This window comes from Camelina sativa, chromosome 17 (genome assembly GCF_000633955.1).
Source record: "Camelina sativa cultivar DH55 chromosome 17, Cs, whole genome shotgun sequence".
Classification (NCBI taxonomy): Eukaryota; Viridiplantae; Streptophyta; class Magnoliopsida; order Brassicales; family Brassicaceae; genus Camelina; species Camelina sativa.
In genome coordinates, this window is record NC_025701.1 from 11,641,595 (window position 1) to 11,662,163 (window position 20,569).

Here is a 20,569-nt window from a genome sequence, read left to right on the forward strand (position 1 = left end):
GAAGAATCAAACAGACATGGTAAAAGTAAGAGAACTTATCCTTGAGCTTGGAAAACTCTTGGAGGATCCTGAGGTAAGATAAGCTAGATTCACTCTACAAACGGGTCTCAGCATCATCTTATTTTCTTAGTTGGAGATTAAATAGACCTCTTGTTCTGCACAATATTTTTGTTTTTTTTTAGGTACGCCTAAAATCAATCAAGGACCTTGAGGTCGCATGCCAAAATAAACCAGAGTTCATATCCACGATTATTGAAGTTCTTGTCAATCATCTGTTTGATGGTAATTTGAGATTTTTTTTTGGGGGTTATTTATCCTTACTTAAATCTACCTATTATATATATGTTTTTCGCTCACTTGGGGTAATAATACTGTATCATCCAAATAGTGAAACCGGTGGACTCTGATGCTGTGGAAACGGTTTTTATGGCAATTTTTCGTCAGAACAAAATGGGTAAGTAATTTGATTTCTCTCCGCATTCATCTTCATATTCCTGAAGATAAAAGTTACAATATTAGTAAAATTGGTCTTTCAGTCTTTTTATGGTAAAGATATTTTGCCAATCTCTACTGTTTTGTTGCTTTGCTTACTCCATTGCTACTAGAAAGCATAAAAGAAGTGTATGAATTAAGGATTGTGGGTTGTTTCTGTGTGCTCAAAACTTTAGATATAATGTACTGGTAATGTTAGTATCATAGCAACTACTACTACTACTACTACTTTGTGTTCTGAATCTTTGCCTTCTCTTTTCAGCAACTTTTGCTGCAGTGTTGAAGAATCACCCTACTCGTTTATTCCCTGAGGTCAGTGTCTTTTCTTTATCTTTTCGTTTTGTTTTCTGTATTTTTTTTTCTTTAGGCTCTCCTATATGGTGGTAACTTAACGAGATTCACTGCTCTCTTGTTATATTTTTCCATCAAATTAGAGACCTCTTCTGATCTTTTCACTTGCCCATATTAACAAATGAAGTGTGCGTGTATTGCGTATAATCTTTTTGGTTCTGTTGCTAAGACCATGTACAAATCATTCTGCTAAATCAACTTTCAATTGTTACTGTAGCTAGCACACATATATATAGTGGGGTCCTTCTTATATGGGATGGTTACTGTAGCTAGCGCATATACTGTAGTTTATTTTATTTTATTTTAGTGTTTGTTAATCATCAAGAACTATTATTTCTCATTGACCAATATGTAAAATGAAAATTTTCTGATGGTTCAAGCTAACGAGAACTTCTCGCAACAAATCCCTTGGAAAGGTTTCGTATATCTTATCCTGATTTAATAGATTTGTTACTCTATGTAATCATGCAGTCGGACAAGGATGAATATGTATATCCTTCAGTACAACTGCGATTGTATAAAATCAAGTCAGTGAAAAGACGTATTGCAGATTTAATAGAAAAGGTTAGACCATACTTTGGAGTTTTTCTTTGTTTCTTTTTTGGATGGATTTCTTTCCCTGGCCCTTTTCTGACCTTCTTTTGATGTTTACAGAGCCTGGAAAATGTAAGTAAAGAAGAATTGCAACAGCTTGCAAAACTTGTTGAAGCAGAGGCTGCTTTGGATGCAAACGACTGCAAGTTTGATGTGAGTATTTCATTTCAAGTAAATCAGTTTTCTGGTTAATTTAAGTGAACCAGTTGAACTAATAAACCAAAATGAAAGTGGAATGAACCAAATTTTGACCCATTCTTCTTCTCTAAACCACGACCTCTTTCCTCCTCGTTTGATGTTTTTGAAATCTTTCATTTTCCGCAACTAACACCAAAGCCTACTAATTTCTTAAAACTCAGGACCCTCCCAAACTTTATGGTGTGATTGATAGTCATGGTTTCTAAAGCTTTCCTTTTAGATGGTTTCATCGTTGTGCCGCCGAACTACTACTGATGTCCATATATTTTTTTCCCTACAGGTTTGGGATACCGTTAGTGTTGACAGGTTTCTATCATGCCTGCAAATGGCTGTTCCATTATTTGCGGTATGTATTGTTGTGTAGTGTCAAATATTCAGAAATTTGTTTTGAAAAACATAACATAAATCAGTCTTACGAGCTCCCTTTTCTTTTGAACAGAGAGGGGCTCCAAGTATGTTAGTTGATTGCGTTCTTAAACTGCCTGATTTTGACAAGGTACGGCGTCTATAAATTCTTTACTTTCTCTCTTCGCGCTTAACACAATTTAGTATTCTCTAAGTTGAGAGCTTGAATTCAATATTCTTAATTACTCTAATCTTGAATGTAAATCTTTTTGTTCTTACATAATACTGTCCCATGGCTATCTTTGTCCTTGTTTTAATTAGTAAAAATCTATATTATTCCTCCCGACGTGAGCTCATTTAGTTATTATGTAATCATAATCTATACCAAATCCTTTTGTTTACTAGCTGTCAGACGAGAGGAAGTTTGATTTTCTCAGAGCTCTTGCTGAGATTTCGTCACACACAACAGCTCCAGTAGCACAACAGCTCCTTCCCTTAGTAGCTGAGCTCTCAAAGGTAACAATTAAGAACCATAATTGATCTTGCCACAACATCTTAACATCTTTTACATATAGTTTATGGTTATTGACTGTTATCTCTCAGACATACATATCCCAGACAGAAAGAGGGGATTCAAAAAGTTTTGCATATGTTGAGTGCGTCTTATATTTGCTCCTTCACTTAAGCCATAAGGTTGTGTAACTTTTATAGTTATTTTCTAATTATATATAGCTTCGCAAAGTATTTTTTTCCTTCTTATAACTTATGTTTTTTCGGTTTAATGTATAGGCTCCAGATGTAGCAACACAAACATGCAGCAAAGAATTCATGTGGAGGTATTGTGAATAATAGTAGTATGACATTCTGTTTTCTTCTTATAAGAATTTTTTTTTGGTATTTTGCTTCAATATAAGTAAATGTTGGTGCAGATTTAAGTCTCTTAAGTCTAGAACTTGGGAAAGAATGAAGATACTAGCCAAAACCTTGTCTCAGGACGATATAGATGTTTTGGATGCCGAGAAAAAAGTAGGGCGTCATATAATCGTTATGGAAACTAAGTTCAGGGCGGAAGCAAAGAGGCAAAGTACAAAAACTGAGATTCGGAGCTGCATTAACATACTGGCCATTAGAAAGGTTTGCAAACATGGCCCAATATACTTTCCTCTTTGCTTACCGTTTTATCTAGGTAGCCTATAAATCTGATTATTGATTATGCTAGTTATACAAAATCTAACGTCTATGCATGCTACAGTTATTGAAGAAAAGAAAGTTTTGCTTTGTCAAACTTTCTTGGAAAGAAGCTAGGAATGCATCTAAACCGTCGAAAACATATAGGTATTAACCAAATTTATTCTCAACTTGGTGAGTTCTCTTTGTGTTCTCAGGAATCATCTACCTCTTTTATTTTTGTTATTCTCAGAAACAAAATATACCAGAGAGCCCCTTATAGGTCTGCTGAGCTTGAATCCATTTCAAAAGATTGTTCTTCAGAGCTAGCTCAATATGGTAAATGCGATCTCAGCTACAAACAAGTTCAAAGGCTTGTGGGTTCCAAGAAGTTTCAAGAATTTTCTAGTGATCGTAAAGGCCCATTTGTCTTAAATGACACTTGCGGCACCGCTATGCTCAGTTGGCATATGGAAGAATCGGTAAACATCTAAAACTCTTCTTTTGCAAACAAATATATCATTTTACCTTCCTATATGGAAGCTTACCTTTCTCCATTTTACCTAAATCTTTTTTTTTGTACTAGTAATATACAGGCCTTAAGTTTCTTAAAGGAATGTGGAGAAGAGGGTAGATCGGGTAAGGTTAGAAATCAGATGTATCATCTTACCTGCGCGATGTACGTAGGCTCTGATCTAGTAAGTTCAGAGAGGCACTTACGAAAGTTGGAAAAGAAAGAGCAGGGGGAAAAGAAAAAGCAGGGGGAAATGAGAAAGCAGGGGGAAAACACAAAGGGGGAAAAAAAGAAGCAGTGTCAACCTCTTTGTCCCTGGAATCTGTGTATATTTTGTGACCCTTCTAAACTCGGGAAAGATAAGCGAGCTAAGGAAGATAAGAGAAATCGATTACATCATTGTTATGGAGCAGAGATTGAGAATGTCTTATCTCACATACAGGCAAACGGGGCTTCAAGAGAAATAGTAAGTGATTTCCTATGCACTGATTATCTACCTCCAACTGCAGATGACCCTTCCATGAAGAGAAGAAAAAATATAAAACTACGCAGGCTTCATAGCTTAAAGGAGGTTGTGAAGGAGCTAAAAAAGCATACAGTAGGGGCAGATTTGATTAATTACTCTGGATTGATGAGAGGAGATAAGGAGGTTTATGAAGCTTGTATGGACCCAGAATCTGTTTTTGTTTCTTATCATGCAGTGGTGATAGAGAAGATTCAGAAAATGGGTGATGACTGGGTAGCTGTATGTAAAATGAGTAATGGAAGATACTTGGGTCGAGATGGATATTGCAATGTGTCTTTAACAACCAAGTATATTCCTATTGGTGTATCTGATGTGCAAGGTGACCTAATTCGAGGCTCAGAAAAGCCTATGCATCTGTTGACAAATTTCATCATTGTTGAGATAATAGAAGATGAAGAAGAGAATTGGAACAGTGATGATGAGGAAGATGCAAAAGATGATAAAAAGCCATCAGAAGAGAACCCAAAAGAGAAACAAAAAGAACCTGAAAAGAAACGAAAAGAACCTGAAGAGAAACGAAAAGATCGTGAAGAGAAAAAGTATACTCCAAAGAAATTTCGTTCCTCTGGTAATACTCCAAGTGATCAGTTGACGGTGAGCCAATCTTAATTCATATGCTTATGCTGTTTGGGATTCGTTTTGGCTTCATAAATATGTAATGACTAATCGACTGCCATAAGCAGCAGGTAACGGAATCTGATGCAGTAGACGTTATCGAGGATGCTATTACTCGCCATAACTCAAATTCGACTACAGAACTGACGGCATTGGTTGCCCGCTTTCCTTCTATTTCAGAGTATGTTCAAATTTGTTCAACCTCGTTGTGCTATCTGTATCTATCTCAACTCGTTCATCTGGTATCTGCATATGGTATTATATGTTTATGATATAGCTTGCTTGTTTTTCCTTCCATCAATCATTTTTCTTTGGATTTGGGTAACTCTATGAAGCACACTATGCTTTGGTTACCAGCCAGCGTTTCCTTTTTAATCGTAGTTTTGTTTCTCTTAAACATGATGCATTACCTTATCAAATTCATGCTTTCCTTCTCTCAGATATGTTGCATTAAACATGCTGATGAAAGCAATCACTTTCGATGATCAAGCAGTGCAAAGACACAGAGTTACAGTTTTGGAATGTGTTAAGGTATTGTGTTTAGTATGACCAGGACAATATATTAAACAATGTTTAACTGCTAAGTAATAGATGTCTTATTCTAACTTAAAAATGCTCACTGGGTTTCTGCTTCCATCAACAATTTAGGACCCAGATGCTTCTATTCGGAAAAGAGCTCTTGAGCTTGTCACTCTTTTGGTGAATGAGAATAATGTCACACAACTGACGAAGGAGCTAATTGATTATTTGGAAATCAGTGACGAAGATTTTAAGGAAGATCTTAGTGCAAAAATTTGTTTTATCGTTGAAAAGTAAGTATTCTATTTAAAAAGTGAAGAACTACTTACTCTGACTCTTTTCATAGGGAGGTTTGGGGATGAGGAGAATTGGAAGTTTACTGTGAATGTCTAGTTGACTGTAATTTTTGTTGACTTGTTAACAATTTTGAAAATGTAGGTTTTCTCCAGAAAAACTATGGTACATTGATCAGATGCTCAAGGTTCTGTGTGAGGTATGGATTCAGATGCGAGACATTTATTTTATGCTCTGTTTTAACTTGTTACCACTTTATGACACTCTTTGAAATCGTTCTTTGAGATTTTATATCTGTTAAGCTAATATCAAATTCTAAAATGCATTTTTTTGTATTTGTCGTAACCTAATGTCATCTATTCCATGTTAGTAGGCTGGAAAGTTTGTGAAAGATGATGTGTGGCATGCACTTATTGTTGTCATAAGCAATGCATCAGAGCTTCATGGGTACACAGTTAGGGCATTATACAGAGCAGTTTTGACATATTCGGAACAGGTAGCTACTTTCTAATGTTAGATTGTGTTTAGTCCTCAATCAGTTGTAACCCTTCCTAATATGGTCTCATTGAGCTTATAACCAGGAGACTCTTGTTCGAGTGGCGGTATGGTGCATTGGGGAATATGGTGATCTGTTGGTTAACAATGTGGGGATGATTGGTAGTGAAGATCCAATAACTGTGAGTGGCAATCCTTATTCATTATTTGCTCGATAATTAATATGTAGATGCTTTTGCTTCTTGGGATTTCTTGTTGGTTTAAAAATGTGCAATGAGTATTTAACTGCCATGGCCAGGTAACGGAATCTGATGCAGTGGACGTTATCGAGGATGCCATTACTCGCCATAACTCAGATTCAACTACAAAAGCGATGGCACTGGTTGCTCTACTGAAGCTGTCATCCCGCTTTCCTTCTATTTCAGAGTATGATCAAATTTTTTCAGCTTCGTTGTGTTATCTGTTTTTATCTCAACTCGTCTGCACTTATCCGTTTTCAACTCTACGCAAAATGCATATGCACACTGAGTATATGAATAATGAAATTTGGCTGTCTACCAGAAAAGCGGGTTATCTTCTGAAAAATGATTAGAAATTTATTATACCTGTACATCCTGTCCTCAACTCTCACTTTGTAATTAAATAGTTCTTTAATATTCAATGGCAGGAGAATTAAAGACATAATTGTGAAGCAGAAAGGAAGCCTTCTCCTTGAAATGCAGCAGAGAGCTATTGAGTACAATTCTATAGTTGACAGGCATAAAAATATCAGGTGGTTAATGAAAACCCTAATTCCTCTCTTCCTCGTGTATTTACTAGAGTAAATTTTCATGTTCACACTCCTTTAAGGCTCATGACCTAATTATGTGTGCATATAGATCTTCTCTGGTTGAGAGAATGCCGGTACTGGATGAGGCTACTTTTAATGTGAGGAGGGCCGGCTCTTTTCCTGCATCAGCTTCAACAGGGGCCAAGGCTTCAGTTAGTCTTCCAAATGGTTTTGAGAAACCTGCTGTTGCTCCTCTTGTGGACTTGCTAGACCTGGATTCTGACGATATCCTGGCTGCACCTAGTTCATCTGGTGCAGATTACCTTCAGGATCTTCTTGGTGTTGATTTAGGATCATCTTCATCACAATTTGGTTAGTTCTTTGACGTTTCTACAACTATTACCTTCTTTTTATAGCGTGCTCACTTGCTATTGGTCTCTGAATGAGCAATCTTTTTTTGAAGTTATTTTCCTTGCAAGACGATAACTCATGTTTGGTCTTCCCGTTTTTTATGCAATGTTTTAGGTGCAACCCAGGCTCCAAAAGCCGGCACAGATCTGTTACTGGATATTCTATCAATTGGAACACCTTCTCCTGCACAAAACAGCATATCATCTATTGATTTATTATCAATAGCTGACGCTAACAGTAATCCCTCAAATGCGCTAGACACACTTTCTTCACCAGTTCCACCTCACACAGCAACGACTGCGTCCACCCGTATGTTTGATTTATTAGATGGTCTTTCTCCAAGCCCATCAAAGGAAGGTAAGAAAAAGTCTTGGCCTTAAAAACAATCAATATGATCACTGAAACTCTTTTATAGAGATCAATAACAAGCTTTCCTCATTATTGCAGCAACCAATGGTCCAGCATATCCATCTATTGTTGCATACGAGAGCAGCTCCTTGAAGATTGAGTTCACTTTCTCAAAACCACCAGGGAATCCGCAGACGACAAATGTCCAGGCTACTTTTATTAATTTATCTCCCAATACTTTCACAGACTTTATCTTCCAGGCTGCTGTTCCAAAGGTCATTCTTTTTGCGTTTTTCTCCCTTCTTATTCCTCTTTTCCTCAATTGATAATGGAGTATCTGTTTTGACAACTGTCCGGTTTTGAAAATTTTCTTTTAACCTTCTTTTTATTTTGGGCAACTTCCAGTTCCTCCAGCTTCACTTGGATCCAGCTAGCAGTAACACACTCCCGGCAAGCGGTAATGGTGCCATCACGCAAAATCTAAAAGTCACTAACAGCCAGCATGGGAAGGTATAAACATTCTTTCTTCGTCTTATAATTTAAATGTATGTCTTAAACAATCCGTGATCCACAACATAATCTGTGCTCAAATAAAGATTGGATTCAGTGACTAAGCACTCAAAGGGTTTAATGTTTATGGCAGAAATCCCTTGTGATGCGCATGAGGATTGGGTACAAACTGAACGAAAAAGATGTATTAGAGGAAGGACAAGTCAGCAACTTCCCTCGCGGGTTGTGAACTACTCGATCGGCCATTGTATTTTCAGCATAAGGACTTGAGTGTTTATTTTCATCGGCCCGACTAGAAAAAGAAAGACAAGTCTTGCCCAAGCCGTTGATGCAGCAGAAGCAGCTTTCTCCCTCCAATTTTTTTCATTTCCTGGAACAAATACTTTGGCCTTTTGTTTGGTATTTGAGGTTCTTGTGTGTTTTATTTTGTACAAAAGTTCATTCTCCTTTACAATAATTCATTCTAAACAAATATTTTGTTCGAGAAAGGAAAAAAAAAATAGAGATAATGTGAAATGAAATTTTGAAAAGCTTAAATCATTAAATCAATGACATAATTTCCCCTACTGACAGAGTAGGTAATAATCAACTTTTTTCATCGATCTCATCACATCCTTTAAATGGTTTTGGTAGTAGATTCCTGGGTTCCATTAAAGGGATTAGTTTAAATCTAGAATGAGAAATGAAAAGGAAAACCAAATGATCATAGATGTTGTCATGCTAATAGATTAACTTCTTGTATTAAATAGAAACGGCACCCACCTAACGTAACCTACGCAAGGTAGCTTATCACAACTCTCTAGATTTCTTCTTCTAAAACACAGGTTAAAGAAAACAAATCATTTGATATCTCAACTCGTTCATCTGGTATCTGCATATGGTATTATATGTTTATGATATAGCTTGCTTGTTTTTCCTTCCATCAATCATTTTTCTTTGGATTTGGGTAACTCTATGAAGCACACTATGCTTTGGTTACCAGCCAGCGTTTCCTTTTTAATCGTAGTTTTGTTTCTCTTAAACATGATGCATTACCTTATCAAATTCATGCTTTCCTTCTCTCAGATATGTTGCATAAAACATGCTGATGAAAGCAATCACTTTCGATGATCAAGCAGTGCAAAGACACAGAGTTACAGTTTTGGAATGTGTTAAGGTATTGTGTTTAGTATTACCAGGAAAATATATAAACAATGTTGAACTGCTAAGTAATAGATGTCGTAGAGAAATTAAAATGCTCACTGAGACCCTTGAGCCAGGGGTGATATGGTGCATTGGGGAATATGGTGATCTGTTGGTTAACACAATGGTACTGAAGATCGGTGAGAATTATAATACCAATCCTAACTATGTACTATTTGCTCCATTTTTAACTATGCAAATGCTCTTGGATTTTGGGATTTTTCTCCTTTGACTTAAGAAATAGCGTGCAATGACTAGTTAACTGCCTTGAGCAGGTAACGGGATGTGATTTAAATGACGTTATATCGAGGATGCTATTACTTGCCATAACTCAGATATGAGGACAAAAGCGATGGCATTGGCTACTCAAGTGAGTATGTTCAAGTCTTTTCGGTCTCAGTGTGCAATCTGTTTCTATCTGAAATAGTTCATCTAATATTTTCTTTCCGCCAGTACAAGCTTTTTGTTGGCAAACAAATTAAATCTCTTTGGGTTTTCACTTTGTCGTTGTCATTACCTCTTCCTAGATATTCTTATGAGATATAGAGATTAGTTTAGGATTAAAATGAGAAATGAAAAGGAAAGCCAACTGATCCTCCTAATTAATACGTGTGCTATTAGATCACCTTATTGTATTAAAAACAAAAACAAAAGACAGTACACACTTTAAAAAAAAAACCCCAGCTAAACTGCGCACAGCGTAGCCTAACTAAAGCTCACTCACTTTTCACAACTATGGGCTTCTACTCCGCTTTTTGGTAGATTGACCACCACAAAGCTTACCAACGAGACTCAAGTATCCATCCTCATCCATGACTCTTCTAACTATAGCTTTGCGTTCAATATCCACACCAATCTCAAAAACCCGCTGAGGGGCTCGAGGCTCTGCCAAACCCTTAAACATTATATAGACATTTACACTTTTGGCTTTGAGTCTCTCATTCGGCGGCTCCACATCTCCAGTAGCAGTTTCTATCGCGACTTTCACAATCTCCAACTGGGACAGAATTTCTGTCATCTGATGCATCTACAATTTTTTGGATTGGAATTCATTATTATGATAATTAGCAGCAGTGACACTCGTGGTGATATATCATTATTGACATGTAAAACTTACTCTAGTCATGAGCCTATCATTTACATAAACTACAAGTTCCAAATACAGAGAAATCCAGTCATTGGCTTGCCACTCTGATTTCTTCACCTGCATGCGCAAAGGCAACAATAACACATATATATATCACTGCTGCGCTAGCTACGGATCATGCATGAGCAAAACAACACTTCATCAATTAATGTATTGTCGTGCGTGATTAATATATAGAGGATCTTACCAAGTAAAATCGTTTTTGGTCTTTCAAAGCATCATCGGAGGGCCAATCAGGCAATTCTCCTTTGAAGATACCAGCAGCGGATGCTCCACCATGAAAGTGAGGTATGAAGGGCATCTTGGTGGTCTCTGTGCAACATTTATTAATGATAAGTCAGATTCTATTTAAAAATCAGGCTTTTCTAAAAAAAAACACATATAAATGCACGACAAGTCACCTTCGCCTTTAGGTCTAGCAACGGAGCACGCTATATCCAAAGTGCCAAATTGTCCTTCATCAACGCGAACCTGAAAGGTTTTACCCAATGGGCAAGCAACTGAATCGTGTGCAAGCAGAGTCATGTAGTAAGAAGACACAATGTTCTGTAACATGTTGAATTTTACTAGGGAATCGAACTGGAAGTTAGTTCCCTGACAGATATGAAGAAAGAAAATCAATGGAATCAATTTGAATATTTGGTGTATATAAAAATAATGTACAAACCAGCTGAGGAGAAGTTTAAATATATAAATATATACCTCCAACATATTGTAACGATGAAGCCCCAACTTAGCATAAAGCTTCGTCAAAAGACGAGGATAAAATCCTTTACAGTCGAAGGCAAGCAGTCTAGCAGTGATCACAATTCCATCCATAGATGATGGTAGTGAAATATTCTCTATATCGAATCCCTATATGAAATACCAATCAGCAAATTTAAAATAGTACATCTATACTATAACAGTCCATTAATTACAACCCTAGAAACGAACTAGGATAGGTTTAATTTTTGTAAAACAAAGGGAACAGATCACAATTAATCATAGATAATTATTAATAAGATGAAAGAATTATTACTTCGGATTCCTCCGCTTGACGCCAATATTCCACATGCGCAGTGTAGCTGTTCTCCGTCGTCATATCCTTCTCTTCCTCCTCGCCGTCGTGGTCGTGAATGCTTTTTTCTTTGTTGGAGACTTATAAATCATCATTATATACCCCATCCGATGGATATATTATTTTTATGGGCTTCAGTTGGGCCTTCTCAGTCCAAATCTCATCTCTCATTTATGAAACGAACGAAGCCACATTCATGAATGAAACAAACGGCGGCCTTTGTTTATGAATATTATTATTTTTGTATATGAATATTATTGAATAATGTTTAAGTGAGCAACATAGGTGGGTTACTAGACACATCTCTCAAAGTCGAGGACATGCATTTGTATGATGTATCTAATACGGCGGCCTTTGCCTTTCGGACCAAACCATGCACTCTTTTCTCTTGCAGTTTGGCCCAGTTTCCCATCCGAGTGTAGAGTTTTGATCATACCGTGGACATCCGGGTGTAGAGTTTTGATAATTAGACGGACCTATATATATATCCAATTTAATTTTGGTTGGTCCATATATCTGTCTAGATTTAGGCTATCTAATCTCGTAGGCCTAACTGAAACTAAAGTGGCAGCTACGTTTCCAAGCCACGTGATGTCGAAACGATATATGTTAATTACACCCAACCAAAAAAAAAAAAACACACACACACACAGCAGCAGCATCCAAGGCTCATGTCTCTTTGAAGACTGTAGAGGCACGGTGGTGGATGAGTTGGCAAAACATATGCAAGTTATGGGGTTACACTTGCATGCGTTTCCAAATAATTTGGGATGATGATGTGACTAATCAAATAAACAACTGTTTGCAACAAATCCATGCCTTTTAATGTGCTATGATACGTATCATACATACATTTATATATCATCGTACGTGGCCTTTCTTAACCCATACATATAATTATCGTTTCACACTTAGTACTAAAAAACCCCTTAATATATATTGTTGTTCTACCATGTGAGTGTGCAATGTAAACGTTAGGTATATATATATAGAGCAGGCTAGCAGCACGTTCGTTTTGTGATAATGGGAAATGAAGTTGGGGAAATTAAATGATCACGGGAGTTTGATAAGTATATATGCAAATTAATTTTGAAGTGTATAAACAAGTACCTGAAGTAGTTTAAAGCAAAGAGTCCGACTCGCACATAAGCGGACAGATTCGACCATGTAAGTATCAACAGATTATTTATTTTCTAATGATTGGAATCCATACCGAAATGTTGTGAAACTCATACTATATATACATTTTGTGCTTAGACCAAAACTATGACATCACTTGATTATATTCTTCACATTATACTCTGAGAAACAAATTAATAAAAAATATCTTTACAATAAACAGTTTCGAGATTTTATAGAATGAGACAAAATCATAAATTATTTATCTTAGGAAAAGAGAGGGGGACATGCAGATTCATTGCAAAGGAACGTAGAGTAAAATATTTAGTCTTTAGGCAATGATCGGACAAAGGTTCGTAGATACAACGAGGCCTAAGGCCATGTTTATCGGTAGATCACATGGGTGATCTTGGGGCTTTTAAAATTAAAATTTATTGAACAGTACCCATAAGATCAGCCCAATTGATCTTAAATAAGATCAGTTCTTCCCACTGATCTAAAGGTGACGTGTCACACGGAAAGCTTGGTTTCAATTTTTTTTTCCTTCGACATTTTTTTTTCTTCGACATTTTTTTTCTTCTTCTCTCGCAAATGGCGACAAAGCGAAACGGCGACTACGACCACATCGCCGATGGATCCTCCTCCGCCGCGAAACCCTATCCATGATTCCGATCCTGAACCAAACACCGTGTCGATTTCTCCAAGCGACGAATCCTCAATCCGCGCTAAAGCTTCCACCTTCTTCGTTGAATTGCGAGCAGAGAGGAAGGAATCATCAACAGAGAAAAAAAATGGTAAATTTGCTTCGTCTTTCGTGAATTTGAGTTTTCGGGATTTGATATTATTGTTTGTTTTGGTTTGACCTAAGTCTTCTTCTAACAAAGGTTTCTTCATTCTTCGTTGATTTAGTTTTCTGTAAGCGATTGGTTATAGGGGTTTCTTCTTTCTTCTAACACATGGTAACTTTTTCTTCTTTTATGTTTGGGAATTTAGGGTTTGTTCGATTAGCCTATGCTTGAATTGTGTGTGAGCTTGAATTGTTCTCTTTAGTGGTTTATCTAACCAGTAGAAAAAGGTGTGATTTTGATAATGGTTTGACATTATCTAGAGATGTAACCACTGGGCTTAGTCTCTCGCTCTCGCTAGTTTCTTGTTACACTTCTGTTGCTCGCTGTTGCAAAATATCACTTATGGAACTGATGAATTAGAAAAAGCTTTAATGGTAGGCTCTTGCAGATGTGTTTTAGCCATCATCACTCTTTAATTATTTTTCCTAGTTACATTTACCATGACCAAGCTTGAGAAGCTTTAAGGTGATATTGATTAAATTGACAAACGCAAAGGGACAGTTTAAAGTGATATGTTTTGTAGCTAGTGTAGTGCTGATTGACATGTTTTTATTGAGATTGCTGCTTATATACTGCAATTTCTCAAGTTTACTCTCAAGTAGAAGAGATTTGCAATTTGTTTCAGTTGTTTTAAGCTTTTTTTATTGGTATATCTTTGGCACTTGATGATGGTATTATAAGCTTACGGATTTGTGCAATTTGCCTTGTGTAGCTTTCAGTGAGAAACTGTTTCATCAGAGGATCCGTGGTAAGGTACGTGCAGTTACCTAAAGATGGACTCAATGTTTTTAAACTGCTCCTTCTCCTTATGTAGAACTAGTAGAAATCACTGAGTTACAAAATGAGGTTTGTCTTGGCCTTAACATCAGTTTCCTGAAACCAACACAACGTTGATCTGTGATACATACATTGCCCCAATATTCTATGATACATTTCAATGTGTGATGATGATATGGCAATGAGAAATGTACCTCTGGCAGGTGATACATATACCGCATAGGCTCATCAGTGTACAAGTTTTTATTGTTGAATCATAGAGCTTACCAGTGGGGGAATTCAAAGCAAATAGTATTGCTTAGTCTGCGGCATTTACAAGTCTATTTGTTTACACAATTGTGCATCATCAATGTGATGAACAACAACTCCTCCCCCTCCCCCAAGAGTTCGAGTTTGTTTTTTTTTTTTAAATTTTATTTACAATGTTTTTTTCTGTTTCATAAAAATATGGCATTGTATTTTGAATTTTAATAAAATTTTTATAAGTTTGCAATTAAAATGTTATTTTATAAAAGTTTTAAATTGTTTATAGTTCTAAAAAAATATTATATTATTAAATCTTAAGATCTTATACCTGTTCTCCCAATAACTAACTTCTTAACAAAAGTTCTTAAGACCTGATCTTACAATATTTTTACAATATTTCTCTTCTAAGATCACCCTCACCTGATCCCCCTATAAACATGCCCTAAGGCTAGATGGAACCCACATGGGCGCAAAAAGATTTGAACACATCAGCCACGTGGATTAGGCCAAAACCCAATGTTATAGTCCCTTTGTAATTAACACTTCTGTCTCTGTTAAACACAGCAAAAGCAAACGCACTTTCGTGTCAATCATCAACATCAACTATTAATATTCGAGTGGAGTCTAATGTCACTAGCTTGTTCTAGATTTCCTGAGATACATTTATTAATATATGTTTTATAAAATTGAATTGATCTCCATACAAAAAAGGTCACTCACTCATGTGTGTTTTTTTTTTTCTTTTCCCTCTTGTGTTTTTAGTTTGGTGCTCAAACAATAAAAGATTTAGTTGACTAAAACTATACCCTAGCTAGTGATTTGGTGCATATAAAAACCTTATTTAAATTTCAAAATAGAATAAGAAGCCTTGGGAGTATTTAAATATGGACCACCCTTTTACGTCCATAATCCGTTGCATAATCAGTAATCACAAGTTCACAACTCAGTTTCATAAGCAAAAAAAAAAGGAATGGAAACGTCGCGATCGTACATAAAGGAGAGGGAGAAGCAGACGAAAAATTAACGGGTCGTGGGTCAGTATCCGGATCCGGGTCGGTCCAGATGAAGGTGAGGAAGCTCCGAGTGCTTATACCTGGCGGACGAAGATTGAACCAACCGGATCAGCTTCTTATCAAAGACTGCTGATTATATCGTTCATATTAAGTTTCTAAAAGCCTTTTCTGATATCTACTCACTCTCTCAAACATTTTGATTAGTCTTTTTCGTTTCTTCAATCTTTTTTCAATCTGGTTACTATATTCTAAACTAAATTTTATCACAACCTTTACGTAGAAAATTTAATTACTTTTTGTACGGTGTTTGGTGGGTTAAGTGGGCTTTCATTAGCAAAAAAGATTATCATATTTGGACCCTTAATAACCCCCATGAATTCTTTCAAAATGGGGAGATGATGACAGGTTTTTTCTTTGTTTCACCGACTCCAAATGCCGACGTTTGATTTTTGGAAAAAAAAAAAAAAGACTGATAAAATGTGAAATGAAATGGGAGAAATGATCGACGAGATTTTGACAAGAATGAATATATGAAATTGAATTTGGAAGTACGTATATAAACAAGTTGAGGTTTAAGCAAAATTAGTCCGACTGGTTTTACTTCAGAGAATATATAAGAGCTACTTCAACTGACAGATTCGATCGCGTACGTACTACGTAGGCATCAATAAATTATATTTTCTAACAGTGCATAAAATAGTAAAATAGGCTTGTAAACGTTCTAGTAATTCAGAGAAGATATAAGAGATAGTGAGATACTCTAGGACTTGTAGTAATGAATTTTTTTTTTTGCTAAACAGAATAAGAGTAATATTTAATAATCATCGATTTTTGGACAATGTATTTAAGTAGGTATGTATAAAGAAGCATTAATTTACATAGATATTGTACTCATTTCTTACAAGTCAAAACTTAAAAGTAATAAAATTAAATTAAAGTATACAGTATTAGGCAAATACTTATCTTGACAACTACATCGAATCATTATATTAATTAGACTCTCATAATGAGTATTACTCAACGTCTGACAATGCAACAAACAGAACATAGTATTAGTAGCAACTTATATGGTCCATCCCCTTTTTTGAATACTCTTAAAAAAACAAAGGTTTAAACCCCCCCTTCTCATTCTTTTTTCTCACCACCACAAAGCTTACCAACAAGAGTAAAATATCCTGTATCGTCCATGACCCTTCTGACGATAGCTTGTCGTTTAAGATTCACACCACTTGGAAAAACTTGTTGAGGGGCATGAAGCTCAGATATGCCCGTAAATGATATGTAGACATTTGCACATTTGGCCTTGAGCCTCCTCTTCGGCGGCAGCACATCTGTAGTTTCTATCACTACTTCCACAATATTCAACCCGGACAGACGGCTATACTGCAGCATAAAACAACAGTGTGGTGTTAATTACCAAACAGTGACCAATCATGGTGTGTCATTAACTGAGATTCAAAACTTACACGATTGATGGACCTATCAGCTGCACAAATTACAAGTTCCAAATACATCAAGATCCAATTATTATATTGCATGTCTGCTTCCTTGACCTACATGCAAAGGCAACAATTAATAACATATCAGTATCACTGCTGCTAGCATAACGGATCATGAGCACAATAAATCATAATTAATTAATGTAGTGTCGTGAGTGATTAATACATAGAGATCTTACCAAGTAAAATCGGTTTTGGTCTTTTAAATCATCATCCGAGGGCCAATCAGGCAAATCACCTATGAAGATACCAGAAGCGGATGCGCCACCGTGAAAGTGAGGTATAAAGGGCATCTTGGTGGTCACTGTGCGACAATTTTTATTAGTCAGAAAGCTAAGTGAATTTGTATTACTCATGCTAGACTACTATAATAAAAAATAAGAATAATGCAGTGACCACAAGTCACCTAATTCGTCTTTAGGTCTAGCAACGGAGACTGTCAAATCCAAACTCCCGTAGGTGCGTTCATCGACTCGAACTTGAAAATCTTTACCCGATGGGCAAGAACGTAGATCGTGTGCAAGCAGAGTCATGTAGTAAGAGGACACAAAGTTCTGTAACATGTTGAATTTCTTTAGGGACCCGAGATGGAAGTTAGTTCTCTGACAGAACGAAGAAAGAACAAAAATAAATGAGAAATGTGTGGGTATAACAATAACAGAGCAACATGTTGTAACATGTAGTAAGAGGACACAAAGTATGGAAACCAGAAGAGACTTAGATTTCGTTACCTTCAACATATTGTAACGATGAAGCCCCACATTAGCATAATGCTTGACCAACATACGGTGAGGATAATGGTCAACATAACGTTCACAGTCGTAGGCTATCAGTCCATTTATCCTTCCAATCATAGATGGCGGTACAACAACATGCTCTAAATCAAAACCCTATATATAAGCAAAATCAATCTATCATACCAAAAAAAAAACCCTAGAAACGAACTAGGATGAGAGGTTTAGGGTTAATTTTGTGAAACAGATGGGAACAAATCACAATTATATAGATAAATTCTCTAAACAAACGATTAAGAAGATGAATGAATTACTTCGGTTTCCGCCACTTGAAGCCAGTAAGCTCTCTGCAAACGGAAATACTTCTCCTCCGCCGTCTCCTCCGCCGTCTCCATAAAATCTCCTCCTCGTGTTTGGGATCCAGGCGATATTAGTTTCTATTTTACTTTTATATAGGGCGAACATTAGACGGACTTCAGTTGGGCCTTCTCAACCTAAATCTTATATCTGATTTACGAAACCAACCCCATACATAAAAAATATGTAATCTCTATTATCTTATTTTTTTTTTTTTTCCCTCATATGTAATCTATTTCTATATTAGTATTTTCGAATGAAATTACAAATTTAAAATAAATGTTCGTTTTTATGAAAATTACAATATTTTTATATTCATATTAAAAAAAATTTACGATTAATTAATTATATTTATTATCCATATAATCAAAATTCTAACATTATCTATATAAAAAATATCTACATCATGTTCCAAAATTAATAATACAAATATTTGAAATATTTTTTCAGTATTCAAAATTATGATTCTCCTTTCATCTTTGTTTGATTTTTATCTTTTAATTGTTTAGAATCATCACATATATAAAGCTATTAAAAATCTATTATTTTTCCACATGATTCAGATTTGAAAATCTATTATTACTTAATTATTATTATGAATATGGTTTAAAATTGGGGGGATTTCAAAAACACCCCTTTTGCAATACCATTTTTCAAAAACACCCCTCTTTCAAACTTTACCAAAAAAGCCACTAAAATTTTGAAAATTTTCTAAATTTGTGTGTAAGCTTATTAATATATACACAAATTACCTTTATATGTGTGTATTTTTTTTAACTATTTTATAAATACAATATAAATACTTTTTAAAAACTGTTTATTTTTTAAAAAAAACCTTGTAAACCTTGTAAAAAACTTTTTAAAATGTTTTAAAACTTTATAAATATTTGGATTGAATCTCGAGGTAGTATTACGTAGAAGTACCTTGTGAACCATATAAAACTTTATAATTTTCATATTTAAAAAAAAAAAGTATTTTTGAAAATGGATAGATGAAAGAGGTATTTTTGAAAAGGGATACACTAAAAGGGGTATTTCTCAAAAATTCTCTTTAAAATTTTGTATATGGTTTAATTTGGTTTTTTAATTGAACTGTTTAATTTTACCTTTCATAGTAAAATATTGAATTGTTTAAAATATTTCTATTGATATATGTAAACTAACAACAAGTTTTAAATTATGAAAATTTAAATAATATTAAAAGATTAAATTAACACATCTGTCATATTGCATGACCATACAAACAAGAAAAGTTTGAATCAATATTGCTAAAAAAAAATATATCATTAACTCATTACCTCAATATATGTTAAATATTCATTTTACTATTTTTTAACAACGTCAATAAATATACAAAGAAAAACTAAAGTATAGTGTTAACCGGAATAAATTCGAAACTCAGAATAATAATTGATTCTATTAAATCAGTGGCATAAAGTAGAAACTAAAAAATATATAGATGTTGTCTTTGAAAATTCACCACATGCTCATGGATTGCCATTTTCGAGTTAAGAAATTGCTAAACACAAACTCTCATATCCGACGGAGCAATCACATTTGTATACCTAAGTGAGTTTGGTTACTCTTCATAAACTTTTTGAGTGCCCTTTATAAATTTTGATATATTTTGAATTTTTGAGTTTTGAATTCTGTTATTATGATATTTATTTTAATTTTAGTTCATTAGTTTGTAAAATTTATATATTTCTTGATTAGAACTCTACTTGCTATGTTTCACCAATAGTCACCGTGGAGACCGAGGCTGTACGTTTGATATATCGGAGTGGTACGACTCGCTCAAACGGACAATCTGTCATATATACGATATGAAAATTACGTTACCTAATAGAATAAACTTTGTTACTCAATTTCATTTTATGATTTTATTTTTGAATGAATTCTTTACTGATGGTGTTTATTAATACTAGGAAAGCGACCCGTGCGTTGCCGCACGGGGAGATGAAATCCTAAATTGAAATTTAACATTTGTAATTCATCCTAAATTCTTTTTTTTCTCAATCAATTTGATCGTTTTCACTTCTTGCTATTGTTTTCTGCTGATTAAAAAGCCAAAGATTCATTTCAATGTTATTATATTTTATGTTGTCACATACAAAAGTTAGCCTTTTTTAGAGTTTGATTTACTATGAACATTACTTTTAACCATATATAAAATTTCACTTATGTTTGTCTTCGACCATATGGTGCTATATATTGGTATCCTTTCTTAATTCGCTATTAGAAATTGTCTTTGTTGTTGATCATTATCAATCGAAATACATACGAGGCTGCTTCTCTCTTGGTTTATTTACTATATCGAGAAAGTACTAAATGCCACTTGTCGAAGGAAGGTCGAAGATTGGGATCGGAGTAGATGGCTGGATTGAGTTTCGTTTCCCCTTCACTTTGATACGTGATTTCTCTTTCCATAGATTACTG

The 20,569-nt window shown here is 35.2% G+C and overlaps 3 protein-coding genes across 6 annotated transcripts; 1 reads left to right on the forward strand and 2 right to left on the reverse strand.

The window, feature by feature from the left end:
• On the forward strand, positions 7-8,697 carry LOC104756754. 3 transcript variants are annotated; one of them, XM_010479397.1, is made up of 28 exons: positions 7-73; positions 183-282; positions 389-454; positions 755-804; positions 1,315-1,407; positions 1,498-1,590; positions 1,916-1,981; positions 2,075-2,131; positions 2,386-2,496; positions 2,584-2,673; positions 2,770-2,816; positions 2,910-3,114; positions 3,233-3,315; positions 3,401-3,629; positions 3,744-4,781; positions 4,871-4,983; positions 5,243-5,333; positions 5,451-5,614; positions 5,760-5,814; positions 5,989-6,111; positions 6,197-6,292; positions 6,409-6,536; positions 6,778-6,882; positions 6,989-7,251; positions 7,405-7,647; positions 7,738-7,913; positions 8,044-8,148; positions 8,282-8,685. In XM_010479397.1, the coding sequence occupies exons 1-28, from the start codon at positions 17-19 to the stop codon at positions 8,375-8,377; spliced, it is 4,143 nt and encodes a 1,380-aa protein (XP_010477699.1). In that variant the 5' UTR covers positions 7-16; the 3' UTR covers positions 8,378-8,685. The 3 variants fall into 3 exon arrangements, with proteins under 3 accessions (XP_010477699.1, XP_010477700.1, XP_010477701.1); XM_010479398.1 differs by having other exon boundaries at positions 4,874-4,983; XM_010479399.2 differs by lacking the exons at positions 5,243-5,333; positions 5,451-5,614; positions 5,760-5,814; ... (1 more) ...; positions 6,197-6,292; positions 6,409-6,536 and having other exon boundaries at positions 8,282-8,697.
• Positions 9,904-11,600, reverse strand: LOC104756757 (UPF0725 protein At1g23970-like). Of its 2 annotated transcripts, none has more exons than XM_010479401.2 (6): positions 11,499-11,600; positions 11,180-11,332; positions 10,879-10,948; positions 10,665-10,789; positions 10,448-10,534; positions 9,904-10,357 (listed from the first exon to the last, which is right to left on the reverse strand). In XM_010479401.2, the coding sequence occupies exons 1-6, from the start codon at positions 11,559-11,561 to the stop codon at positions 10,064-10,066; spliced, it is 792 nt and encodes a 263-aa protein (XP_010477703.1). In that variant the 5' UTR covers positions 11,562-11,600; the 3' UTR covers positions 9,904-10,063. The 2 variants fall into 2 exon arrangements, with proteins under 2 accessions (XP_010477703.1, XP_010477702.1); XM_010479400.2 differs by having other exon boundaries at positions 10,879-11,071.
• Positions 16,453-18,238, reverse strand: LOC104756758 (UPF0725 protein At1g23960). Its single transcript, XM_010479403.1, has 6 exons — positions 18,088-18,238; positions 17,771-17,929; positions 17,446-17,641; positions 17,219-17,343; positions 17,007-17,093; positions 16,453-16,923 (listed from the first exon to the last, which is right to left on the reverse strand). The coding sequence occupies exons 1-6, from the start codon at positions 18,166-18,168 to the stop codon at positions 16,666-16,668; spliced, it is 906 nt and encodes a 301-aa protein (XP_010477705.1). The 5' UTR covers positions 18,169-18,238; the 3' UTR covers positions 16,453-16,665.